Source organism: Terrapene carolina, unplaced genomic scaffold, assembly GCF_002925995.2.
Source record: "Terrapene carolina triunguis isolate 2854851 unplaced genomic scaffold, T_m_triunguis-2.0 Scaffold558, whole genome shotgun sequence".
NCBI lineage: Eukaryota > Metazoa > Chordata > Testudines > Emydidae > Terrapene > Terrapene triunguis.
Genome location: NW_020664909.1, coordinates 1,105,837 through 1,133,834, shown reverse-complemented (window position 1 = coordinate 1,133,834; position 27,998 = coordinate 1,105,837). Strand labels below are relative to the sequence as shown.

The 27,998-nt window shown below is 46.0% G+C and overlaps 1 protein-coding gene across 2 annotated transcripts in view; it reads right to left on the bottom strand.

Annotated features, from left to right (window-relative positions):
- Positions 1-1,876: 1,876 nt before the first annotated feature.
- Positions 1,877-27,998, bottom strand: part of ST3GAL6 (ST3 beta-galactoside alpha-2,3-sialyltransferase 6) — a 91,816-nt gene continuing 65,694 nt past the window's right edge. For both annotated transcript variants that reach the window (XM_024203575.2, XM_024203578.3), the window contains 5 exons: positions 25,919-26,014; positions 12,186-12,372; positions 10,613-10,750; positions 6,796-6,948; positions 1,877-3,205 (listed from right to left, as the gene is read on the bottom strand). In XM_024203575.2, the coding sequence (XP_024059343.1) occupies positions 3,125-3,205; positions 6,796-6,948; positions 10,613-10,750; positions 12,186-12,372; positions 25,919-26,014 (655 nt within the window). In that variant the 3' untranslated portion in view covers positions 1,877-3,124. The remainder of the gene's footprint in view (positions 3,206-6,795; positions 6,949-10,612; positions 10,751-12,185; positions 12,373-25,918; positions 26,015-27,998) is intronic.

Sequence of the window (27,998 nt, the reverse complement as noted above, 5' to 3'; positions counted from 1 at the left end):
GAATAACGAGACTGTCACAAACCCCAATTGTCAGCTCTTTTGGCTGACACCTACCCATAACTCTTTACTATGTCTCCAAACAAACAAAAAACCTTGTGACAGGAACTTAAGAAAAGATGTAGGTGGATGAGAGTAGATTTATGGACGATACCAATTTGGAGAACAAGTATAGATGACGAACTAATCACTTCTCCAAAGCTGTGTGTTGCTACATCCCTTCTTCAATGAGGAAGAAGGTGGAGAGGAAAGGAAAGAGAAATGACAAAGATAAATATCAAGGTACTCTCAAAAGGAGAGGGAAAATTATATAGCTAATTTTGGAAAGCGATCCTGTAATACTGTCATACTAAACGTTGACACTTTGATACAGTTGGACATTTTGGTGCAAGTCTTTACTGCCTACATTCTGCCAGAATGTAACGGGTTCTATACAGATACTTCAGAGACCTCATGTAGTTGTACCAGCATGAGGCTGCCACGTTCCTAGTTTGGTAAGGTAGAATTTTCACTTTTGGCCTAACTCTCCTTCCACTGAAGTGGGAGTTTTACCAATGTCTTCAAGGGCAGCAGAGTTAGGGCAACGCTGATGCTGAGTGCTTTTTGAAAGCCGCACATGTAGTAATTACATAAAAACCTCTCTCAACAGCACTAGACACAAAAAAATAATGACTGTAGTTCTGATGCAACTTCCTCATGGTTTTCTTTCCACACAGACAAGCCTTTTAAATTAATTGAAATAAATGCTAGCCAGTTTCAAGAGGTCTTGTGAAAAATAATGTATCAATTTGCGTAAGGGCCTAAAAATGATGGCAGTGTGGAGATGAGAAAAATAGTGGAAACATGATTAACGGAGCAAGAGCCTCAATATCACCTGCTAAAGACATTTGGAATTACTCAAAATCATCGTGTCCTTACAAAATGTAGTATGATGTGGCCTCACTAGAGCCTAAACCTGACTAATCCAACAAGCTTATCTGAGACCATCAGGGATAAAAAAAATTATAGCACTCATTAGAACCAAGCAGCTTTAAAAAAAAAAAAAAAAAAAAAAGAGAGAGAGAGAGGGAGAGACTTTTTTTTTTTTTTTTAAATAATTGTAACAATTCTGACAGACAGAAATGGAAAATGGGTAATAGAAAATCTTTGACCACTTCACTCTAATCTAAACCAGGTATTTGTTTACTTTTACATTTATGATGCTAGGAAATTGTGGTCAATACTCTATAGCAAGATTCAGTCTTTTGCTTCATGCCCTCATTTCTGAAGAACACAATCCTGCGGTCCTAGTTTGTTAGATTAATCTCTGTTCAAATTAATATATACTGCTGTGGAATATTGGATTATTTTATCTACTTTCAAAATTCTTTTGAAGCATACTTCTTTGTGATTTTCTGATTCCTAGAAGATTGATCAATTGACCACAGAGTTTTAAAACATACCTTTCATGACTAATGTACCTTATAGGATGATTAGAATGGAATTTTACATTGCCACTTAGACCTTCATAGGTCCTGGTGACATTCTCAAGCAGATTTCATTTAGAGCTACCATGGACTTCTCTGAGACAACTGATTCACAATATATGACCATCCCACCAAATCTCTTATAGTTAAAGATCCTGAGTAAAAAAATTCAAAAGACCCTAAGTGACTTAGAGGTCTAGGCCCCATTTTCAGAATGACTTAGGCACTTAGGAGTTTGGATTTAGGGTCCAAAGTACCTAAATCACTTTTGAAAACAGGGTTTAGTCTCCTAAATCATTTAGGTGCTTTTGAAACTGTTACCCTCTCTCTCTCACACACACACACACACACACTCTCTCTCTCCACCCCACCCCCCAAAACTCAAGAGAACAGGAAAAAAGAAAAGGAAAGGAATTGCCAGATAAAAACAAAATTGTAACTCCCAGAATTGGTCAATGTGTGTCTCAGATGCTGCCTTGCTCACAATATAGAAGATAATTGGTACATGTGATGATCTGTTGGTGCTCTTGAAACCCTTCACAGTTACCTGTTATGGTGAGGGGAACTGTGCTAAGGGGAACTGTGCTGTTTTGGAAAATAGATCTTCATCTTTGGGAGAATAAGAAGTATCAAGGCCTCTGGAATGTGTGTGTTGGAGGGGGGGGGGCGAAATCTATGCATCAAAGACATTTTGTTTGAAATAAATTTTAATTTACAAACTCAAGATTCTAGTTCATATTCATTGGGGAGTTCTGGTTGTGAATGCATCTTAAAGTGGTCAATACTGCACAGTGGTGCCAAGACAACTCAAATGTTTAAAAAACTCTTCTATAATTCCACAGTTTAAAGGAGATCGTGCTTACCTCTTAAAAATGAATTCAGGTGCTTGTGAAATAAATCAGACTGACAGCACTGAGAACAAATGTATCCATAAATTAGATACAGCACGAGCAGCATCAATCCAGACTTCCCCACACTGTTATACCAGTGGGTCTCCAACCCAAGTGTACACATGCTAAATCCAGGAGTCCATGGGCAGTTCAGTCTGGGGCCTCTTTGTTGAGACAGACAACAAGAAAACACCAGCCTGTGTGAATTATGAAGGTGATTTTCTATGATATGGACATCTGCCCAGGTGGATTGAGACTAAAAATGCACTTTATATACTGTACAGCTACTAGACACCCTTCAGATAGTAATGATTTGCAGATACACTTATCCCAAACTGTTTTCAAACCAGAACAGAGAGGTGAAAGACTTTGTATCCCTTTATCAATTATCTCATAGCCTTCCAAGTCTCTGGGCAACAGGAAAGGAAGATACAGAAAAGAAATCAGTTGTTGAAAAATGTTCTTATTGTTAAATAAATGGTGTGCATCATATTTTTATATATCCCTGATATTTTTTAGCTGAAGGTTGTATTTTTTCATAATTAAATAGATTCACAGAAATCAGTTCACTCTAGTTGTGTGCCCCGAGATAGCGACAATCATCATCAGTCTTAGACAGTGGAACTCTGCTACCACCACCTTTGTGAGGCATCTGTGCTTCTTTTAAATATTTCTGTAACTGATATGGCATTTAAAAAATAAAAATACAGTACAAAAAATAAAATCTATCTTGTTGAAAATAGCGATCACTCTTCCATTGTCTATTCAGTCTCATGTCAAGCTGACCACAAACTGCTTATCTATAAGCGACTTCAAAAACTTTTGCTCAGCAATGATGTTGTGGTATCCATTCTAAAGGGGGGGGGGGGGAACAAGACAAAATCAAATTGTTACTGCAAGCAACAAAGATACACTCTTTTCCATGAATCCAATGGGTTACTTAGACAATACTATAGCCAGAATCTTTTGTGGAACGGACTCATACACTTATAGGCAATGCCTACTCTGCACACCATTAGTGACAGCATATAGTGTACAGGTAGCTACACGCTGCAGTGAAAAGCAGGCTACGTCCACACTGCAGCGCATAGCTACATGTCAGTGAAAGGCTCTGGCAGGGGGAGGCAGCAGGGAAAGTCCTCCCCCTGCCAGAGCCTTTCCCCACTGGCAGAGTCTTTACATATGACAGTAAAAGGCCCGAGCAGAGGGACACTACATTGCTAAAAAACAGCAGTGTAGATAGGGAGACCCACCTTGGGCAAGTAGAGAGCTATGTACAGTATGTACTCAGGTGTGTCCGTACTATACCTGGCCTGCCTAAACTGTCCCTCACTGGCTACACTGCTATGTATACCCTTGCTGGGGTGCAACCTGTGTATGTACTCTACAGCCACTGAAAGAAGCGTGCAGTGTGGATATATCCAAAGGCTGAGGAATAGCCTCCCCAGGGAAGTGATGGAAGTCAAAACCAGACTAGACCCATATTAGAAACTATACTGCAGGGAATAATCTATCAGTGGCAGAGAGATGGACTGGGTGTGACCTCAGAGGCCTCTTCCATTACTAACTTCCAGGATTCCAGACCATGCTTATATGAAATATAAATCTAAACATTTAGAAAACTTCTTTCTACATAAAGAATTGGAAAAGAATTTATTTTTAAAGCTCCACCTGATTTCATGAATTGTGCACATAGGAATTTTTGGCTGGTCTGTGTCCTGTCAATCAGTCTCTAGCCAATACATCAAAAACAGCCCCTCCCTCCAAATTCCAATCTATCTCCTCTTCCTCGGCCCCAATCCAAAGCCTATTGAAGTAAACGGAAGTCTTTTCACTGACTTCAATGTGTTTTGGATCAGGCCCAAACCTGCCAAATCCTGTGGGGACAGACTAGGGGTTTTCTGACCCTTCTGTGTGTCTGTGGAAAAACTCCACCTAGGGAAATCCTCAACTGATTGGACATCTGTTTTTCCTCATTCCCTGCCTCTTGTACAGCAGCAGCTAACACTGCCCCTGTCAAGCAGAGCTCTCCCCGTCTCCTCAGGAGCAAACAGAAAATTTCAGATAGGGCAGAATGTAGAGCAGGGGCGGGCAAACTTTTTGGCCTGAGGGCCGCATCGGGTTTCAGAAATTGTATGGAGGGCCGGTTAGGGGAGGCTGTGCCTCCCCAAACAGCCAGGCGTCGCCTGGCGCCCCCCGCACCCATTCACCCCCCCCATTCCCCGCCCTCTGACCGCCCCGACCCCATCCACACCCCCACCCCTGACCACCACCCCAAACTCCCCTGCCCTCTACCCAACCCCACCTGCTCCCTGCCTCCTTACCGCGCTGCCTGGAGCACCGGTGGTTGGCGGCGCTACAGCCACGCCGCCCGGCTGGAGCCAGCCACACCACCGCGCAACAGAGAGCACCGGGTCAGGCCGGGCTCTGCAGTTGCGCTGCCCGGCTGCCCAGAGCATTGCGCCGGCAGCGCAGCGCACTGAGGCTGCAGGGGAGGGGGAAAAGCTGTGGATGGGCCGGGGGCGAGCCTCCCGGGGCAGGAGCTCAGGGGCCGGGCAGGAGGGTCCCGTGGGCCGGATGTGGCCTGTAGTTTGCCCACCTCTGGTGTAGAGGAAAGTAGCTGCTGGCCCAAATAATTTCCACAAGAGGGCAGGAAGGAGCAGAAAAAACCCAAGTAGCTCAAGGCCAGCTCTGCTGTCTCCTCCCATCAAGCAAAAATTGTGTGGGTCTGCTTCTTGGTTCCTTCTGACAGAAACCTGCCTGGCAGGAAAGTTTTGAAATCTGCCTCTCTTCCATTGGAAAATTTGTTGAAGCCTAATTTTCTTCTCTGACATGGTTCCTGGACTACTGCTTAGGGGGGAAGCAGTAAACCCCCTCTGAAGCACCTGGCATTGGCCACTGTCAGAAGACAGAATACTGGGCTAGATTGACCTTTGGTCTGATCCAGTATGGCCATTCTTATGATGTGATATATCTTGATTTTGGTAAGGCTTTGACACAGTCCCACATGACATTTCCATAAGTTAAACTAGGGAAATGTGATCTAGATGACATCTACTATAAGGTGGATGCACAATTGTTTGAAAGCCATACTCGAAGAATAGTTATAAATGGTTCGCTGTCAAACTGGGAGGGTGTATCTAGTAGGGTCTCACAGGTGTCGGTCTTGGTTCCATTCAATATTTTCATTAATGAGTTGGATATGGAATGGAGAGTGTGGTTATAAAATGAGTAGATGACACCAAGCTGGGAGGGGTTGCAATCACTTTAGAGAACAGGATTAGAATTCAAAACAACCTTGACAAATTGGGGAATTGGTCTGAAATCAACAAGATGAAATTTCATAAAGACAAGGGCACAGTACTAAACTTAGGAAAACAAAATCAAATGCACAACTACAAAATGGGGAATAACTGGCTAGGTGATAGTACTGCTGAAAAGGATCTGGGGGTTACAGTGGATCACAAGTTGATGTGAGCCAGGAGTCATTCTGGTTGCACCCCTGATATGAGCCAAAAATGTGATGTAGTTGTGAAAATGGTGAATATTGTTCAGGGGTGTATTAACAGGAGCATTATATGGAAGACCTGAGGTAACTGTCCCACTCTATTCTGCACTTGTGAGATCCCCACTAAAGTACTGTGTCCAATTCAGGGTGCTACACTTTAAGAAAGATGTGGTCGAATTGGAATGAGTCTAGAGGAAAGCAACAAAAATGATACAAGGTTCAGAAAACCTGACCTATGAGGAAAGGTTAAAAAACCCGGGCATGTTTAGTCTTGAGAAAAGAAGACCGAGGGGGACCTAATAGTCTTCAAATGCATTAGGGGCTGTTATAAGGAGGATGGAGATCAATTGTTCTTATCTACCTTCCTGGGACATGGAGAAGCAATGGGCTTAATCTGCAGTAAGGGAGATTTAAATTAGACTTTGGAAGAATGCTCTAACCATAAGGGTCATTAAAGACGAATAGGTTACCAAGGGAGGTTGTGGAATCCCCATCATTGAAGGTTTTTAAGAACAGGTTAGAGAAACACCTATCCAGGATGGTCTAGGTAGGTTTACTTGGTTCTGGCTCAGTGTGGGGAGATGGACGAGGTGACCTCTCAAGTCCCTCCCAGCCCTACATTTCTATGATTCTATGAAATAGACATATTTCTGCAGAATGTGTCAGTTTTGATGAATTGGCATTTTCCACCAGAAAAACATTCCATTGGAAAACTTCTGACCAGCTCCACCCATTTTACAGAAGGGGAAACTGAGGCAGGGTAAAGTGATTTGCCTAACACCAAAAAACCAATCAGTACTAGAGCCAGGAATAGAACTCAAGACATTCTGACTCCTAAACCATGCTCATTCTTTCAGATCATTGTGTCTCCCAACTTATTAGCACAAGACTATTTTTCTCTAAGCATTTCCCATAAAAGAAAATAGTACATTACCTCAATCATCTCAGACATGGTCTCATTGCCATAATAGTGCAAAGAACTGTTTCGGTCAGTGAAGTTGTACTTAAAGCCTGCCACGTGAACTTCATTGCATATGTGAAATGCCAGTGTGATGGCAATTAGCCCTGTTGTAGGATGTTTGGGTTTCTAAAAGCACAAACAAACAAATATAATTGTCATCTTGATATAAGGAGACAAACCCAAGAGTGGGGGTTTTAACAACAACATAAAACCCACTAATGACTCTGCAGTACTAAAAAGTTGGCAACATTGCTAAAAGTAGCTCTGAGTTTTCTCAGAGCTGGAAATTTCAGAAAGAAAGAAAAAAATATTTCTTCTGGAAGAAAAATAGTCAAGAGTGATGAAATTGTTTATGTTCCTCCCTCTAGAAGTAGACCCAGCAATATATATACACACCATATAAGCCAAAACATCACTTTGTACATTAAAGATAATTATGAGCAGTGTCCAGTTTTTAATTCTGAAGAGCCAATTAAAATGTATTACCAGAGCAGAGGAAGACTATGTGAATATTCAATTTGTTGTTACTACTGGATCTATCTGATGATCCATTGCAGTGGTCTCCAACCTTTTTACGCCCAAGATCACTTTTTGAATTTAAGGGCAACCCAGGATCTACTCCACCCCTTCCCCAAAACCCTGCCCTGCTCACTCCACCCCCCACTCTCTCCGTCGCTCACTCTCCCCCACCCTCACTCACTTTCACCAGGCTGGGGTAGGAGGTTGGGGTTCAGGAGGGGGTGCGGACTCTCGGCTGAGGCCAAGGGGTTCGCAGTGTGGGAGGGGGCGCTGGGCTGAGCCTGGGGCAGGGGGTTGGGATGCAGGAGGAGGTGCTGGATCAATCCTGCATAGGCAGGGAGAGGGACTGGACAACGTAATAGATAGATGGATCTTTCCATCCCTTATTTCTATGAAACTGGCTTCTGAGGACTGGAAGAGAGACCTTAAGCTCATACAGATAGGGCCAAAAATATTTTTCATTAGTACATCATATTGAGATATTCTGATTTCCTAAACATTTGGTTCAGAGGAGTGAAGAATTCTTACTTTATAACACTTCACATTTGTAGAACATTGCCACAAAGTTTGATAGGTTTATCATAAAAATGCCATGTAAGAGTAAACATGCCCCATAAGGGCTTTAATATTCAGTTCTTTTGTAAGTGGAAATCAGAATCAGAGAACAGAACCATTATCTACGTGGAACTTTATCAAGTTACAGTATACTCTGAAAATAATAATAATTTACAATACACAAAGTGGTTGCCTCATGGTCCTGCAAATAAACAAAATAACTTTCTGCCTCCGGGCATTTAGATCATGAGTTTAGTGGTAAGACTCAAATCCCTCTGTCATTCACATCTGAAATTTCCCATACCCTTTAGTGCAATGGTCACAATGTTTGTTCTGGAGAGGTCCAAGACAGGCATGGCAGGTATGTTGTAAATCAGGAATGAAGTGAATTGATGGATGTATGGAGAATCTTACATAGAACTTGACTATACTATACCTCACTCTATCTTTGACTTTCATGATCACCAAATGCACACAACATGAGTTAAACTTATAAAATATACTCTCATCTCCCAACAGTTTCACAGCAGCACAACAACCAGTAATATTTAGCTGTAAAACAAGACAACCCTCCAACAAGTAAAACTATTTCTGTGGATTTTGCTGAGCTAAAGTTTTGTCAATTAAATACTGATCTGGTCAGGCTCAGAATTTGAACAAACATAAAAAAACGGTCATCAGCTGTTAAGAAAATTCTCTCTAGATTCTAGACCCCTTTTAGCATAGTCCATTCTGAGAGCCAGACATTTAACAGGAATAGGCATGGCTTATGAATGACCTGGTAATATTTTAGCATTGCTGCTGACAAGGCAGCTATACAGGGGAGCACATATGGTTTTATAATTGCTACTTCTAGAACTGTTGTGTGCAATGCTAATAAACACAGAAGTATATGACATTGTGCTGGAATATGAACAAAAAGAGGGACAGCAATGTTGGCATAATGGAAAAGATCAAAACTGGATGGAAAAGAAACATTACTGTTCAACATGTATATTCACAAAAAAGGGATTGAAAAACTTAAAAACTATGACCTGGATTGCTCCTTCTCCTGCAGGAGAGGGCCTGGTGGATGCAAGACTCCATGAGGAGCTCCTCAAGAATTTTCCTTGGATCACTCTCTCAGGGATGAAACATGGGGGTGTTTACACTCTTACCGCCCTCCTCCCATGGAACAGAAAACAAGTTGGTCCCCAGAACTAATGCTGCCCTTTGGGAGCCATGTGAGACTGCCCCTTCTTGGAGTGGCTCTATGCCTCTACCGTTAAGTCAATCACAATGCTCTGCCCCAATTTGCAAAGCTACCACTTGATGGCACTCCTTCCACTAGAATGCTAAGAGGCTGTTGGAAGAGGATAGAATGTATGCAGGAGCCCACTAAGGAATGATAGCCCCCAAATTCAGAGGGCCTTGTTATAAATTACAAATATATTTCATCATTAAAAACAATGTTTGAACAACAAAACCATGAATCTGGGTTCTGTATCTGCTTCCCTGGTTAAACGTCTTTCTTTTTCCTGGGTTTGACACTCCTCAGACTTCTATGCCAGTACCCAGTCTTAACGGCACCACTGAGAAAACTATCCTCTGCCTCTCTTGTGGTTCTTTACTCAATACCACAGCAGTGTGACCCACATATTGGGCAGTGGTGATTTTTTGGAATCTCTGAAGGAACAGGTAAGATGTCACACACACTTCAATGTATTAAACGCAGAAAGACTCTCCGGGGCAGATGGTATACAGGTTTAATTGAGGATGCCTCTATTGCTCAGTTAATAAATACACCTCAACCTAAGCAAGTGCCACTAAACCCTTTATAACACACCCCACCATTAAGTATTCTGTTTATGCTGAACATTTTACAAACAAAAATATTTTAGGAATATTTTAGGCAGTTTAAAATAAAAACCGCATTGGTACCATTTTTCATATTGCTCCAACACTCAAACCTTAGTATCGTGAATCTCACTGAGGAGGGAGAGGAAAAATAAAACTAATACATTTTACTAACTTCTGCAAAATTACCTATCTAGTTTTTCCATGCATGGTAATGCTGTATGGTTGTGATGCAATGTCTGTGAACTTTCCAGGGTTGAAGTGAGGGCTATGTCCTATTGGAAGGCAAGGATAGAAGCCAGTGATATAAAGCTTTCCATTCTAGTTATGAGCCATTAGACCTTAAAACCACTATTTTTCCAGGACTGAATATTGCCCATCTCATTCCAGTGGCTAATTCAGCCAGCCCAAACCCATTATGATGAAGTCTTTATAGCCCCTCTCCCCACACATACTACTATTTATTCTTTTCCTCTGTAGGTATATGCTACATGAATCTATGTAGACACAGAAGCCATATCCACACTAGGATAAAAGGTGTATTTTTGATGTGTGTTAGCTTAAGCTGTAGGGCTCATCTCAACCAGTTAACTCATGTTAAAACTACAAAACAAGCATGGGAGATGCTACACACTTAAAGACATACAGATGTGCTTCAGATTCAATGACTAAACAAGGCCATGGTGTGGTTTTGTCTATTGAAAATTTAAAAAAAAATAAAAAAAAAAAACCCCCCCCCCCCAAAAAAAACAATAAAAGAATATAGTGTAAATTTGAAAGAGGTTTTTCAACATAGATAATTACAATAAACAGATGATTGTGATCATTTATATCGTCTGTTTGGAAACAATTGAAACAAACAACAACAAAATATACCTACTTCTTTTCTGGGAAACTTTGTTGGGAACTGAAGCCATTCATGTGCTGTTTTTCTGATAATGATAGGATCGAGTATCCTGATTTGGTTAACTTTATAGATCATTTTCAAGGCGGGTTTCTTCCAGAAACCATTAGTGTTCTGTAATAGTCAAATATATTGTTTTACTTTTAGGATTAGTTGATTTTGCTTTTGTAGCATCTCTAAGTCTAACTCACACATCATGCATTTGGAATGGGCAGAGAGGAGAAGCCACACACATGATTTAAAAAAAAAAAAAAAATTACAATAGAGTCTTTGATTTTTTACATTTCTCAAAATGTCACTGAGGATATAGAAGAATGGAGTTTCTTGTATATGAAATATCTACCAGTAGTGCATTTTTATGACCATATTATGAAAACCCGTATACAAGTTTGCCAGAAAGAAAATATTACACAGTCCTAAATATCTCTGACACAGCATAGGATAGTTAGAAAAACACTGGGCCCAATAATACCTTTGGATACATGGGGACATCTCCCCCTGAAGTCACCAGCACTTTCACCTATGTATCTGAAGGCAGAATTTGGCCTATACGATTTTGAGGCAATTTGGCTGATCAGTCGTATTTTCTGTACTTTGCTTGCTCGTTTGCATGGACAGGGGATTCATTTTGACTTTAGTTCCTTCTGCTGCTTACAGGGTTGCCCACTCTACCTTACAGGGTTTTCCCTATAGCCTATGCAGATTTATTCAAAATGATGCAAGTTACACCACATTTATGCAAATTCAGAATCTACTGATGTTTGCTTTGAGAATGTTGGCAGGTACTGTGCTTATCGCTCACGTTGAAAATGGAGTAACTGATTCTGATCTCACTTGAACTGGTATATACATCAGGAGTAATTCCACTGAAGTTTAATAAATTTTAAGGCTAGAAGAGGCCATTACGGTCATCTAGTCTACCTTCCCCAGTAACCCAGTGATTCCAGAGTAAGGGAGAGCAGAAACAAGTCTAATGTCCTTCACTTGAGACTCAATTTTTAAAATACCCCATGTCCTATAAAAAATTCTCCTTCTCCATCTGCCATGTAAATCAATTGTTCTCCCCTTCCATGATCCAGTGTGGAGCAAAAGAATTCTCATTTAGAGGGGAAACAGAGAGCAAGTGGGAATGAATACTTAAAAAAATAGAAATTGGGGCTGGGAGGGTGGGCGGTATCCTAAAACTATATGACAGGTAGAATGGTTTCAAAACAGAGGGTAATATCCTCAGCTGGTGTGAACTGCTGTAGTTCCATTCATTTCAATTATACTGATTGACACCAGCTCAGGCTTTGACCCAGAATATTTTCCAAAGTTTTTCTTGTCTTTAGCTAAATTGTAGGAACATAGCATGAGTTGTTCTGATATAAGCAAGCTCATGTAAATGTACAGTTCCATATTATAAACAAGATGTTGTTTAGTTTATTTCAGCACTTTATTTCTAAGGTTAGTATAAAGAGGTTGATGCATACACTCAGCCAAGGTAAACAAAGCCAAGACAATTTGAACCAAAACTAACTAACTAAATATAATAAATAAACAAACTTACTATTTTATGACCATTCAATATGTTCCAGAGCCACTTTAAGTCATGTGGTTTGAAGACAAGAAGAACTACAGTAGTGTCAGGATCATAGTGAATCGGATCTGAAAAAATAGACTCTGGATAAAAAAGTCGGAAAGTTGTCCTCTTCCCAACATCCCCTTCGTACCCTCTGACGGGACCATTATTCATTCTATAGGCAAGGGAAAAATAACATATACAAAGAGGATCACCATAAATCCATTCTGATGGGCTCTGCAGGGCAAATAGCACAAGGATTTAGCAGCATGACTTTTATTAATAATGTTAATTGGAAGATGTGCAGTTATACAGTTGATCCTGCATTGACAATTTAGCCCAGGGTCTTCAAATTGTAAGGAAATTTAGTCAAGAAGGTTCAGAATAAATGACAATATTCCTAACCATGCAGTCCTACTCCAGCAAAATTCCCTCTGACTTGGCCCATAAACTGGAACACTGTCTTAAAACTTCAGATTATCTAGTTCAGTTTAACTCAGTAGCAATTTTCTCCTAAATCATGATGGGGGAAGCCAGGCCCTTTGTTTTCTGGTTTCATTTGTTTAGTAATTGATAGCCAAGATGGGAGAGTAACAAATGTGATAGAGCTGGTCACTACAAAGCTAAACTGTCCTAGAGCAGACAACAGGATAGTCACCATGGCAATTCCCCAGGGTAAATCCATGTATACTTACGGATGGGGAAGTTGCTGGCTGGTGGTAACTGCTGGAGAGTCAGCTGAAGGTGGATTTGTGCTGGAGACACAGCTCAGAAAGAGGGGAAATTGGAGACAGTGTATTCTATATTTGGGTAGATCCTCAAATGAGGTGAAAACACCCCAAGGAAGACCTGGCGCGGATAGCTACGGATTAATTGCTGGAAGGTCCAGGTTCCAGAGAAGACAATACAACTCTCTAAGTGTTGGAGAAATGAAGGGAATTAATTCTCTTCTGTATCTTGACAGGATTCGGGTTCAGATTGTATCCATCATTTACCTAGTTTCAATTTAACCTATGTGGTGCATATATATAGTTTCTATTTTTTTAACTGATATTTGTACATGCTGAGTGACTGCTGCTCTGAAAGATACTGAATTAAAGAAAATGGGAGAGCCAAGATATTGGGGACTCTGTTCTGCCCTGAAGAGTTAAACAAGCTGACTAGTGGTGGTAGTAGTGGTATAAATCACCTTCGCAGATCCTTTACTTTGTGGCTGTCCTGTACTCTTTGGAACAATCTGCCAATCCCCACATGCTAAGAACTCTCCCAGTCCTCCTTAAAATCCACTGCTTTCACAAAATCTCAAGAAGATGATCTCCCCCACCATCATCTATGTCACTTTGTCTAAAACATTACACTGTGTATCACATTTGTCTGAGTTAGGCTGCAGACTCCTCAGGGCAGGAGCCTGGAAATGAATAATACTTAAAAGAAGAAAAGAAACTATGGAAAATGCTATTTGTTACAGATGGTTCCAGTATTTGTAGGACAGGTCCATGGTAATAAGTGAGTTCATTTTGACTCCAGAAGGAGAGGGGGCCTGAAAAAAAATTATGTACTGTAATATTAATGATTACTGTATATGCACATGTTGATTTTAAAGAGTCTTCGGCCTGGTCTACACTAGGCTTTTATGTCGAATTTAGCGCCGTTATATCGAATTAACCCTGCACCCGTCCACACCAGGAAGCCATTTAGTTCGACATAGAGCTCTCTTTAAATCGATTTCTGTAATCCTCCCCAACGAGAGGAGTAGCGCTAAATTCGAAATGACCATATCGAATTAGGCTAGGTGTGGATGGAAATCGACGCTAATAGCTCTGGGAGCTATCCCACAGTGCACCACTCTGTTGACGCTCTGGACAGCAGTCCGAGCTCGGATGCTCTGACCAGCCACACCCCGGGAAAATTTGAATTCCTTTTCCTGTCTGGGCAGTTTGAAGCGCAGTTTCTGTTTGGACACCGTGGCGAGCTCAGCAGCAGTGGCAGCAGTGGCAACGATGCAGAGCTCTCCAGCAGAGATGGCCGTGCAATCCAATAGAAAGAGGGCCCCAGCATGGACGGATCGGGAAGTCTTGGATCTCATCGCTGTGTGGGGAGATGAGTCTGTGCTTTCCGAGCTGCGCTCCAAAAGACGGAATGCAAAGACCTATGAGAAGATCTCTAAAGCCATGGCAGAGAGAGGATACAGCCGGGATGCAACGCAGTGCCGCGTGAAAATCAAGGAGCTGAGACAAGGCTACCAGAAGACCAAAGAGGCAAACGGACGCTCCGGATCCCAGCCCCACACATCTCGTTTCTACGAGGCACTGCATTCCATCCTAGGTGCGGCCGCCACCACTACCCCACCCCTGACCGTGGACTCTGAGGATGGGATATTGTCCGCAGCCGGTTCCTCAGCGGACGGGGAAGAGGAGGAAGGAGATGAGGAGGACGAAGCAGTAGACAGCGCTTACAACGCTGATTTGCCCGACAGCCAGGAGCTCTTCATCACCCTGACAGAGATCCCCTACCAACCCTCCCCAGCCGTTACCCCAGACACAGATTCAGGGGAAGGATCAAGCAGTAAGTGTTTTAAATATCCAAACATTTATTTACAACATAACTGGCATATTTAAAATATTAACAGTAGCTAAAGTGCTTTAAAACATGTAAACATTTATTTGCAACAAAACAGGAAGATTGAAAATATTAACAGTGGGTAAAGTGCTTCAAAACATGTAAACAGGAAAGTCAAACAAAAGGGGAATCAGTGCAAAGTGTGTCATGATTAGTCTGTCTTTGGGCGCCTCAATATATAGTCCGAACCATTTTCAAAAAATTGCACAATGTCCGCTTCATGATTATAGTGCCCAAAACCCTGCAGTCATTTGTCCCTCCAAGGGCACCTAAGCCAAGAACTGGTCAATGTAACCAGGGATAGAGGCGACATCCTCCAGGGAGAACTCCTCATACACCTCCTGCAGGTGTTTTTCCAGCCTCATCAGCAGGTTCCTGGGCAGGGAGAGCTTATTAGGCCCCCCGTGGTAGGACACGTTTCCCTGCCACAACGCCAGCAGGTACTCCGGGATCATGGCCTTGCAGAGCAGCGCAGCAAATGGCCCCGGTTTCTGCAAGCTGTCACGAAGCATCCGCTCCTTCTGGCTCGCAGAGACCTTCAGGAGGGTGATGCCTGGCATGACTCCCTGCTGTGAATTAGGTAGGGGAAAGTTAGTATTGGGACTGCTTGCCCGTCCCTTTACAGAACTGCAACCGCCGGTTTACAGCCACGCGGTTTACAGCCGCGAGGGGCTGGGACAGGGGCAGAGTTCATGCTTGCAGGATTGCTGCCAGCAGAGACTAGCATTGCTTTCTATGCGAAAGGAGGCCAGTGCCACTCTTAAAGTTTTAAGCAGCCACAAGTCTACGGCTTACCATGTTTGCCATCTAGACAAAGTCCGGTGTCCTGCCCTGCTCCTCAGCTCGCCACAGCAAGACCGCAGGCACGGTAGGCGAGGGCCGAAAATTCGACCTTGTCCTCAGTGCGCGTGTGATAGGTGCTCTGCATGGTCTTGTTCACAGAGAAAGACTATGTTCTCTGTTCACAGATACATTGATCTGTCTCAGGAATTCACTCCCTTTTTCCAATTCCCACAGCCACATCTGCCCAGAGGCTAGCGCACATTAGGAGGAGGAAGAAGAGGACACGGGAAGACATGTTTGCTGAACTAATGGCATGCTCCCGAGCACAGGCAGCCCAGCAGACACAGTGGAGGGAGAACTTGTCCCAAATGCACCGGGCAAACATTGAACGGGAGGAGAGGTGGCGACAGGAGGACAGGCAGGCTACTCAAACGCTGCTTGGACTAATGAGGGAGCAAACGGACACGCTCCGCCGCCTTGTGGATGTTCTGCAGGACCGGAGGCAGGAGGAGAGAGCCCCGCTGCAGTCTCTCTGTAACTGCCCTGCCCCGCCACCAAGTCCCATACCCCCCTCACCCAAAGTCCAAACACGGAGGGGTGGAAGGGGCCGTGAAAAATTTCACTCCACCCCTGCGGACTGCTCTACCACTAGAAGGCTCTCATTCCCCAAAATTTGAAAAGTCCTTTCCTACCCGCCTCACACAAGACCCCGTCCAAGTTTCACCCCCCCGTTCCATGTGCGGTTGTTAATAAAGAATACGTTTCTGTTCATTTCTGTTTCCATCCTCTTCTTTTGGAGGGGAGTCTGTCTGAAGGGGGGGAAGGGGCTTGGTCATTGGACAGGACAGTCACCTTTAGCAGGGGGCAGGTGCAGCAGCAGGGCACATATACAGTGCAGTGACTAGTTATCCTGGTCAGTCTGGGAGGTGGTTTTCATGTTCTGTGTGGTGGGGGGGGTGGTGTTGCTCTGTGACTTGGTGGCGTGGGAGGGCAGTTACAGATCTTATGCAGCGGTCCTTACCCTGGATCACAGAGCCGCGCAGCAGGGGATCTGTAACCCTCCTCCCCCTGCAAGACAGTCACATAGCCGACACATACACGCAGTCCCGGCCAGGAGGGCTGGCAGGCTCCGTTGAAACAACCAGTCCACCACCGCGGAGCCTGTCATTCCTGGAGTTTAGAAGCATCATTTGCATCACAACACTAAACCCGCCCCCCGCCACAGTCTGCGTCCCAGGTTTAAAACATTCCCGCGAAAACAGTAATAAAGACAATGGTGTCCATTAACAAAACAGAACAGATTTTATTTTTTGGGAAGGGGGTGAAGGGGGTATGTGATTGGAGAGGATAGTCGACGGCAACTGGGTAAAGAAATGGGGGCAAGTTCTGCTTCTGTGTCCACAAACTTAAAAGTCACTGGGTACCCTGCTCAGCCTTGAAACTGGCTTTCAAAGCCTCCCGTATGCACAGCGCGTCCCGCTGGGCTCTTCTAATCGCCCGGCTGTCAGGCTGGGCGTAATCAGCAGCCAGGCTATTTGCCTCAACCTCCCACCCCGCCATAAAGGTCTCCCCCTTGCTCTCACACAGATTGTGGAGCACACAGCAAGCTGCAATAACGATGGGGATATTGGTTTCGCTGAGATCACAGCGAGTCAGTAAGCTTCTCCATCTCCCCTTGAGACGGCCAAAAGCACACTCCACCACCATTCTGCACTTGCTCAGCCGGTAGTTGAAGAGTTCTTTTTCAGTGTCCAGGGCGCCAGTATAGGGCTTCATGAGCCAGGGCATTAGCGGGTAGGCTGGGTCCCCGAGGATCACTGTAGGCATCTCCACATCCCCAACAGTTATCTTGTGGTCCGGGAAGTAAATACCTTCCTGCAGCCGTCTAAACAGACCAGAGTTCCTGAACACGCGAGCGTCATGAACCTTGCCCGGCCATCCGACGTAGATGTTTGTAAACCGTCCCCGATGGTCCACCAGTGCTTGCAGCACCATTGAAAAGTAGCCCTTTCGGTTGATGTACTGGCTGGCCTGGTGGCCCGGTCCCAGGATAGGGATGTGAGTCCCATCTATAGCCCCACCGCAGTTTGGGAATCCCATCGCGGCGAAGCCATCTATGATGGCCTGCGCGTTTCCCAGGGTCACTACCTTTGACAGCAGTACCTTGACGATTGCCTTGGCTACTTGCAGGACAACAACCCCCACGGTAGATTTGCCCACGCCAAAGTGGTTCGCGACTGACCGGTAGCTGTCCGGCGTTGCAAGCTTCCAGAGGGCTATGGCCACTCGCTTCTGGACAGTCAGGGCTGCTCGCATGCGGGTGTCCTTGCGCTTCAGGGCAGAGGACAGCAAGTCACAAAGTTCAAGGAAAGTCCCCTTCCGCATGCGAAAGTTTCGCAGCCACTGGGATTCATCCCAGACCTGAAGTACTATGCGGTCCCACCAGTCCGTGCTTGTTTCCCGGGCCCAGAATCGCCGTTCAACAAAATCCACATGCCCCATTGCCACCGTGATGTCCTGGGCGCTGGGGCTCGTGGTTTCTGACAGCTCTGTGCTACTCTCCGACTTCAGGCCCTCACGGCGGTGCCGTAGCCTCCTCGCCTGATTTCTCTGCATCTGCCTCTGGGAAAGGTGTATGATAAGCTGCGAGGCGTTGAGAACGGCCACAACTGCAGCGATGGTCGCAGCGGGATCCATGATCGCAGTGCTGTGGCGTCCGCGCTGTCACTGATCTAAAAGTGCCCGAACTGATTTCCCGCCGGCGCTTTCAGGGAGGGAGGGAGGGCGGTAGTGACTGACGGATGACGACAGTTACCCAAAAGCACCCTCGCCACATTTTTTTACCCAGAAGGCATTGGGGGCTCGACCCAGAATTCCAATGGGCAGCGGGGACTGCGGGAACTGTGGGATAGCTGCCCACAGTGCACTGCTTCCAATGTCGACGCTTTCCCTGGTAGTGTGGACTGACAAAGTCGAATTACTGTCCTTAGTGTGGACACACACGTTCGACTTTCTAATATCGATTGCACATATTCGATTTAACTAAAATCGAACTACTCTCGTAGTGTAGACATACCCTTCATGAACTTAAAAAGACACCATAGATCAGCTAGATACCTTTGTCACATAACTTTAAGAAAACAGGATTTATTTAAGAGGAAAGTTCGATTCATTGTGGTGCTACTTTATTTATACCACCAACTCTCTCCCTTTGTTCTTCCCAATCCTCTTCCCTCACTGCTTCTTTCTGCACTAAGCTTTGCACCTTCTATTATCTTGTTCGCAATACCTACAACACTACCACTTCATGTCCATCAAGTCCTCTGCCCCTTTCTCCAAAACCCTCCTTCAAAGCTACTTCTTCCAAGAATTCTGCTATCTTTCCTTCTCCTCAATAATTTTCCTTTCCCTGAATTTTCATGAGTCTTGTCTCATCTCTATCAGGGCCTGGCCTTGCAAACATTTGCTACCCAGCATAATGCATACTACCATGACTGGTCCCATTTACTCTAAAGAAATTGACTACTGGCTGTAGAAAGCACTGTTTGCAAACTAATGCCATTAGATTATAAGCTCTTAAGGGCGAATGAGCATGTCTTCTATTTGTAAAGCACTGTTTTAATTTACACCACAATATACATTTTAAACAGTATATCAATACCATAATAAGAAGTTTGTTGGTAGTACCACTACAGTTAAAGTCATGCTAGGGTGCCATATGATTAAAATGTTTCTAGTGCCTGACATTTTCTTGGGATCCCTTTTTAAAATCACTATATCGCTCTACGCTATGAAACTAAGGCCTGGTCTACACTAGGAGTTTATGTCGAATTTAGCGCCGTTACATCGAATTAACTCTGCACCCGTCCACACCACGAAGCTATTTAGTTCGACATAGAGGTCTCTTAAATTCGACTTCTGTACTCCTCCCCAACGAGAGGAGTAGCGCTAAATTCGACATGGCCATGTCGAATTAGGCTAGGTGTGGATGGAAATCGACGCTAATAGCTCCGGGAGCTATCCCACAGTGCACCACTCTGTTGACGCTCTGGACAGCAGTCCGAGCTCGGATGCTCTGACCAGCCACACAGGAAAAGCCCCGGGAAAATTTGAATTCCTTTTCCTGTCTGGGCAGTTTGAATCTCATTTCCTGTTTGGACATCGTGGCGAGCTCAGCAGCACTGGCAACGATGCAGAGCTCTCCAGCAGAGATGGCCGTGCAATCGCAGACTAGAAAGAGGGCCCCAGCATGGACTGATCGGGAAGTCTTGGATCTCATCGCTGTGTGGGGCAATGAGTCCGTGCTTTCCGAGCTGCACTCCAAAAGACGGAATGCAAAGATCTAGGAGAAGATCTCTAAAGCCATGGCAGAGAGAGGATACAGCCGGGATGCAACGCAGTGCCGCGTGAAAATCAAGGAGCTGAGACAAGGCTACCAGAAGACCAAAGAGGCAAACGGACGCTCCGGATCCCAGCCCCAGACATCCCGTTTCTACGAGGCACTGCATTCCATCCTAGGTGCGGCCGCCACCACTACCCCACCACTGACCGTGGACTCTGAGGATGGGATATTGTCGACGGCCGCTTCCTCGGACATGTTAGCGGACGGGGAAGATGAGGAAGGAGATGAGGAGGACGAGGCAGTCGACAGCGCTTACAACGCTGATTTCCCCGACAGCCAGGATCTCTTCATCACCCTTACCGAGATCCCCTACCAACCGTCCCCAGCCGTTAACCCGGACACAGAATCAGAGGAAGGATCACTCAGTAAGTGTTAATCATGTAAACATTTATTTGTAACAGAACAGGAATATTAACAATAATAACAATGTGTTTTTCATGGTTAGTTTGCCCTAGGCGCTTAACGTTTCAGTCCTTGGCAGTGCAACTATTAAAAAAAAAAATCTAACAATGTCCGGTTTAGCATGATTGGTTTGCCCTAGGCGCTCTACTGTTTAGTCCCTGCCAGTGCAGCTACAGTAAAATCCGGTCTATATGTCCGGGGATAGAGCTGAAATCCTCCATGGACATCTCCACGAAGCTCTCCTGGAGGTAATTGGAAAGCCTTTGCATCAGGTTCCTGGGGAGAGCAGCCTTATTGGGTCCTCCGTAGTAGCAAACATTTCCGCGCCAGGAGAGAAGCAAGTACTCCGGGATCATTGCCCTGCAGAGCATGGCGACATACGGCCCTGGTCTTTGCAGGCTTTCCCGAAGCATCCTTTCTTTTTCCGTCTCGGAAATCCTCATCAGAGTGATGTCGCTCATGATGACCTGCTTTGAATTAGGTAGGGGAATGTTAGTATTGGGACTGCTTGCCTGTTCCTTTACAGAACTGTAACCGGCGGTTTACAGCCACGCGGTGGAGGCGGGAGAGGGGCAGCATACAGGGATCTTTCCCTGGGACAGACGCGAGGGGGTGGGACAGGGGCAGAGTTCATGCTTGCCGGATTGCTGGCAGCAGGGACTGGCATTGCTTTCAGTGTGAAAGGAGGCCAGTGCAACTATCAAAGTTTTAAGCAGTCACAAGTATACGGCTTACCATGTCGGCCTGCTACACAAATTCCGGTGTCCTGCCCCGCTTCTCTGATCTGCACTGCAAGACCCCAGGCACTGAATGCGAGGGCCGAAAATTCGACCTTGTTCTGAGTGCGCATGTGATAGGTGCTGTGCATGGTCTTGTTCACAGAGAAAGACTATGTTCTTTGTTCACAACGAAATTTATCTTTCTGAGGAATTCACTCCCTTTTTCCCATTCCCACAGCTGCGAATGTATCACAACATAGCCTGGCATCACACACCCAGAGGCTAACGCAGATGAGGCGTAGGAAGAAGAGGACACGGGAGAACATGTTCTCCGAACTTATGGGCTGCTCCCGAGCCCAGGCAGCCCAGCAGACACAGTGGAGGGAGAACTTGTCCCAAATGCAACGAGCACACATGGAACGGGAGGAGAGGTGGCGGCAGGAAGACCAGCAGGCGACTCAAACGCTGCTTGGACTAATGCGGGAGCAAACGGAGACGCTCCGGCGCCTTGTCGATGTTCTGCAGGACCGGAGGCAGGAGGACAGAGCCCCGCTGCAGTCTATCTGTAACCGCCCTCCCCCGCCACCAAGTCCCATACCCCCCTCACCCAAAGTCCAAAGAAGGAGGGGCGGCAGAGTCCGTGAAAACTCTCACTCCACCCCTGCAGACTGCTCAAGCACCAGAAGGCTCTCATTCCCCAAAATTTGAAAAGTCCTTTCCTTCCCGCCTCACCCAAGCCCCCGTCCAAGTTTCACCCCCCAGTTTCATGTGTAGTTGTTAATAAAAAATACGTTTCTGTTCATTACTGTTTCCATCATGTTCTTTAGAGGAGAGTCTGTCTGAAGGGGGGGAAGGGGGTTGGTAATTGGACAGGACAGCAGCAGGGCACACACACATTGCAGTCACTAGTTACCCTGGTCAGTCTGGGAGGTGGTTTTAGTGTTCTGTGGGGGGTGGGGGGGGCTCTGTGACTTTGTGGCGGGGGAGGGCAGTTAGAGATCTTATGCAGCGGTCCTTATCCTGGATCACAGAGCCACACAGCAGGGGATCTGTAACCGTCCTCCCCCTGCCACAAAGTCACATAGCCCCCACACACACACAGTCCCAAACAGGAGGGGTGGCAGGCTCCGTTCAAACCACCAGTCCACCACTGCGGAGCCTGTCATTCCTGGAATTTAGAAGCGTCATTTGCATCACTACACTACACCCGCTCCCCACCACAGTCTGCGTCCCAGGTTCAAAACTTTCCCGCGAAAACAGTAATTAAAAAAACGGTGTTCATTAACAAAATTCAAGTCATTTTATTTTTAAACGTGTTTTGGAAGGGGGGGAACGGGGTATGTAAATGGAGAGGATACTGAAGATTTAGTGGGTAAAGAAACGGGTGCAGGTTCAGCTTCTATGTACACAAACTGAAAAGTCACAGGTTACCCTGCTCACTGTGGAACCTAGCTTTCAAAGCCTCCCGGATGCACAGCGCGTCCCGCTGGGCTCTTCTAATCGCCCGGCTGTCAGGCTGGGCGTAATCAGCAGCCAGGCTATTTGCCTCAACCTCCCACCCCGCCATAAAGGTCTCCCCCTTGCTCTCACAGAGATTGTGGAGCACACAGCAAGCTGCAATAACAATGGGGATATTGGTTTCGCTGAGATCACAGTGAGTCAGTAAGCTTCTCCATCTCCCCTTGAGACGGGCAAAAGCACACTCCACCACCATTCTGCACTTGCTCAGCCGGTAGTTGAAGAGTTCTTTTTCAGTGTCCAGGGCGCCAGTATAGGGCTTCATGAGCCAGGGCATTAGCAGGTAGGCTGGGTCCCCGAGTATGACTGTAGGCATCTCCACATCCCCAAGACTTATTTTGTGGTCCGGGAAGTAAATACCTTCCTGCAGCCGTCTAAACAGACCTGAGTTCCTGAAAACACGAGCGTCATGAACCTTGCCCGGCCATCCAACATTGATGTTTGTAAAACGTCCCCTATGGTCCACCAGTGCTTGCAGCACCATTGAAAAGTAGCCCTTTTGGTTAATGTACTGGCTGGCCTGGTGGTCCGGTCCCAGGATAGGGATGTGAGTTCCATCTATAGCCCCACCGCAGTTTGGGAATCCCATCGCGGCGAAGCCATCTATGATGACCTGCGCGTTTCCCAGGGTCACTACCTTTGAGAGCAGTACCTCAACGATTGCGTTGGCTACTTGCATCACAACAACCCCCACGGTAGATTTGCCCACGCCAAAGTGGTTCGCGACTGACCGGTAGCTGTCTGGCGTTGCAAGCTTCCAGAGGGCTATGGCCACTCGCTTCTGGACAGTCAGGGCTGCTCGCATCCGGATGTCATTGCGCTTCAGGGCAGGGGACAGCAACTCACAAAGTTCCATGGAAGTCCCCTTCCGCATGCGAAAGTTTCGCAGCCACTGTGATTCATCCCAGACCTGCAGCACTATGCGGTCCCACCAGTCCGTGCTTGTTTCCCGGGCCCAGAATCGCCGTTCCACAACATCCATATGACCCATTGCCACCGTGATGTCCTCGGCGCTGGGTACCGTGCTTTCTGACAGGTCTGTGCCACTCTCAGACTTCAGGTCCTCACCGCGCTGCCGTAGCCTCCTCGCCCGATTTCTCAGCATCTGCCTCTGGGAAAGGTGGATGATAAGCTGCGAGGTGTTGACAACGGCCACAACTGCAGCGATGGTAGCAGCAGGCTCCATGCTCGCAGTGCTGTGGCGTCCGCGCTGTCACTGACCAGAAAAGTGCGCGAATTGATTTCCCGCCAGCGCTTTCAGGGACGGAGGGTGGTAGTGACGGACGGATGACGACAGTTACCCAAAAACACCCTCGACACATTTTTTTACCCAGAAGGCATTGGCGGCTCGACCCAGAATTCCAATGGGCAGCGGGGACTGCGGGAACTATGGGATAGCTGCCCACAGTGCACCGCTTCCAATGTCGACGCTTTACCCGTTAGTGTGGACTCACAAAGTCGAATTACCATCCTTAGTGTGGACACACACGTTCGACTTTGCAATATCGATTCCACATATTCGATTTAAGTAAAATCGAACTACTCTCGTAGTGTAGACATACCCTTAGGCTACGTCTTCACTACGGGGGAGGGGGGAGGGGTCGATTTAAGATACGCAAATTCAGCTACGCGAATAGCGTAGCTCAATTCGACGTATCCGAGCTGACTTACCCCGCTGTGAGGACGGCGGCAAATCGACCTCCGCAACTCCCCTGTCTACGGCGCTTACTCCTACCTGCGCTGGTGGAGTACAAGCGTCGATTCGGGTATCGATTGTCGCGTCCCAACGAGACGCGATAATTCGATCCCCGAGAGATCGATTTCTACCCGCCGATCCAGGCGGGTAGTGAAGACGTAGCCTAAGAATGCAATTCTTTGCTAGAAGACTGAAATAAAGTTTGTTTAAAAGTTACAACATATTTTGTATAAAGAGTTATACAAGGTTTAAAACTTACAGCTTGAACACTGTTTGCAGTGTTGTTGCAACAGTGTTGGTCCCAGGATATTAGATGTAACAAATTATACAATGTTACTAATCAAAGCCAATATTGTTACTAATGACCTAAAGTAGAATGCAGACACAGGAGTAGTGCTGACACGTTAATGAAGACATAAGCTATGAGGACAGTTCAGGAGTTATCTCCACATGACAGAGGCTTTAGGAAGATTCAGTGTATCCAATATAGGGCTTACTACCCCACTACAGGACTTCAGGAAGGGGAAGAGCATCTTTGTGCACTGACTCACCACCCTAGTGAGGAGGGCTTTACACTCGGTTCAAAGGGGACAGGTGACAAAAGGGCAAAAAGGTAAAAAAGGGCAACCTTTACCACAGGTAAAAAAGGGCAACCTTACCAGAAGGTAAATGTTGGGAGGGGCAGAGACATGGAAAATTGCAATAGAGTCATAGAAGCAACAAGAGGGAAATAAGTGGGGGAATCTGCTCAAAATCTTAGATGTCAATACAGCAATACAAGGAGTATGGGGAATAAACAGGGAGAATTTAGTTTATTAGTACATAAACTAAATTATGACTAGTCTTGGATGGTTTAGACACAATAAATCTTGCATTAGACTGGATGACCCTTGCAGTCTCTTCTAACCCTATGGTTCTATGATGTATCCAGCATCACAGATACTGGAGTGGAGAATATGCGTATAAAATCTGTGGAAGACACCAAGCTGGGAGGGGTTGCAAGCACTTAGGAGATTTGGGAATAACTGGGTAGGTGGCAGCACTACTGAAAATGATCTGGGGGATGCAGTGGATCACAAATTGAATGTGAGACTATGTCTACACTACCACTTACGTCAGTATAACTTATGTTGCTCAGGAGTGTGAAAAAGCCACACACACAAGTGACATAAGTTACACCGACCTAAGCGCCGCTGTGGATAGCTTGTTGAATCAAGTTGGGGTACATATTACTTTTCTATATGCAGTGGAGATGTAAGTGAATGCCCTTTGGAGAGAGCGGTCAACAGCAAAATGAAGGTGGCAAGGAATGTTAGATACTTTCCCTTTTATCTGTTATTTCCCTGTTTTCCAAGATATGGGTGGGTGAGATGGGTCTTGGTGCAACCTTAACCATCACTCAGTGTTATCTGTTAATTATATAGACTATAATATCACACAATTTATTGTTTTACAAATTGCTTTAAGTAGTCAGGAATATCCAGGATAGAACGGAATTTTATTGTTAAAGAGGTTAACCTATAACAGCTGAACTCCGAAGCTGCTCAAAAAACTTTGTTATACAAGAAGAGATACAACTTACCTTATTACCACATTGTAGGAGTCAATTTTCTCCCCTAGTGTCTTGTTTCGAAGAACTCCTCCATTACCAACAACAACACACCTTCTACAGATCACACTGTTGAACAAACAGAGCTTTAATATGCATGCTCATCAAACATATCAAATTTATTAGGTTTTCCTTTAAGTTGTATCTGTCTTATGAACCTTTGGCTTCAGGGGTAGCACAGAAACCAAGAACAACAGAATATGGCTTAAGGTGGGATTTTTAGTTTAGTTACCATTGTTTGGATTGGATTTGTGTGTGGTAAAGTGGGTATCCATCAGCACCCAAGCAGCATTTGATGTCAAACACTGACATTATAACATTCCCAACCCAGATTGAGTTATTTCTGAAACTGTCACAGCCATGAAACAATGACTTTTTTTATCCAACACCTAGCATTTACAGATCACATTTCATCAATAAATAGCAAAGCACTCTACAAAGGGCACTCCTTGGAGTTGGTTTTATATGACTATGTGACAAGTTAAGGTACTACTCAACATGACTAAGGTTCTGTAATTTAGCCTATCGAGTAGTACTTCAATATACAAAGCAGTCCCATTTCTTTCAATGGGACTACTGATTTAGTAAAGTAGTACTTGACATAAGCAAGGGTGGTGGAATCAGACCCAAAGACAATACTGAAAAATAAAGCTTACAGAAGCAGTGGCAGATTAGCCACTGGACTGACGGGGCCTGTGCCCAGGGGCCCCAGCCACCTGGCGGGCCCTGGAAAAAATCCGCCACTTGGCAGCGGAAGCCCAGAGCCCCGGCCGCCAGAGCGGGGCATGGGAAGTCCCCATGCACTGACCCTGCTTTGCAGCAGCAGCCATGGGACGGGGGAAGCCCCCCACCCAGCACCCACCATACCTGCTCTGCAGCAGAAGCCACGGGGCAGCAGGGGAAGCCCCAGTGCCTGACCCTGCTCCCCACAGAAACGCTGGCGGTGGGGGGGGAAGCCCCAGCACCCATACCTCGGCTGCGGCCCTGGGACTGGGGGAGCTCTCACTTTCTGCTGAGGCCCCAGACCATGGCACGGGGACAGAGCTTCTCCAATCTTGGGGTCACAGGGGGGGGGCGCAGAAAGGAGCAAAAGGATTCGTGGGGCTGCAGTGCGGGGGCAGAATGAGGACGACCCTGGGTGGAACAGGGGCACCCCAGGGAAGAGGCAGAAAGGGGTGGGGCTATAGGCGGGGCTGCAGGCGGAAGGGGCAGAATGGGGGCGAGGCCACAGGCAGAAGGGGTGGGGCGGAGTCCCCCAAAACCTTAATCTGCCTCTGTACAGAAGAGGTGAGACGAGCCAATGCTATGTCCCTCAGGCCTAGTCAAAGTGTTATAATTAAGGCTAAGATTTAGTCACGGGTATTTTTAGTAAAAGTCATGGCCAGGTCATGGACAATAAACAAAAATTCATGGCCTGTGACCTGTCCATGATTTTTACTATAAATACCCCTGACTAAATCTTAGCTGCTCCTGGGGCGCCGATGTTCTGGGGGACCCAGGGGCTGACAGCTGGCCCCTGCTCCAGCAGCAGGGGCTGAATGCCTCTGGCTGCCCACTGCTCCAAGGCCCCTGGGGACTGCTCTCCAACAGCCTCCGGGATGGCCCCTGGGACCGCTGCTGCTCCGGCAGTAGCCGGTGCAGCCGGCCCTGGGGCTGCCACAGCAACTGCATAAGTCTTGGAGGTTCCAGAAAGTCATGGAATCCATTACTTCTGTGACCGCCGTGACCGACTCACAGCCTTAGTTATAATGATCTCACTTGTACGGTAGCTTTTCAATAGCAGTTCTGTAGCCATATCTGCACTGGGAAATGCCTTTCCTTTACAAGGGGTTCTTGCTCAGCCTGTAACACATCTCAAAGGTCAATGGGTAGTTGTCTAACAAAATTGAATTTTGCAAAAAGCAGTCCCAAGGCTTGAAATGAGGTGCAAAGGGCTGGCACACCATCCCAACACATCTTTGGTGGCTCCAGAGCAGTTTCCACAGTGGTGCAGGCTCCAGCAGCACTTACCTCAAGCAGCTCCCAGAAGCAGCAGCATGTCCCCCCTCCGGCT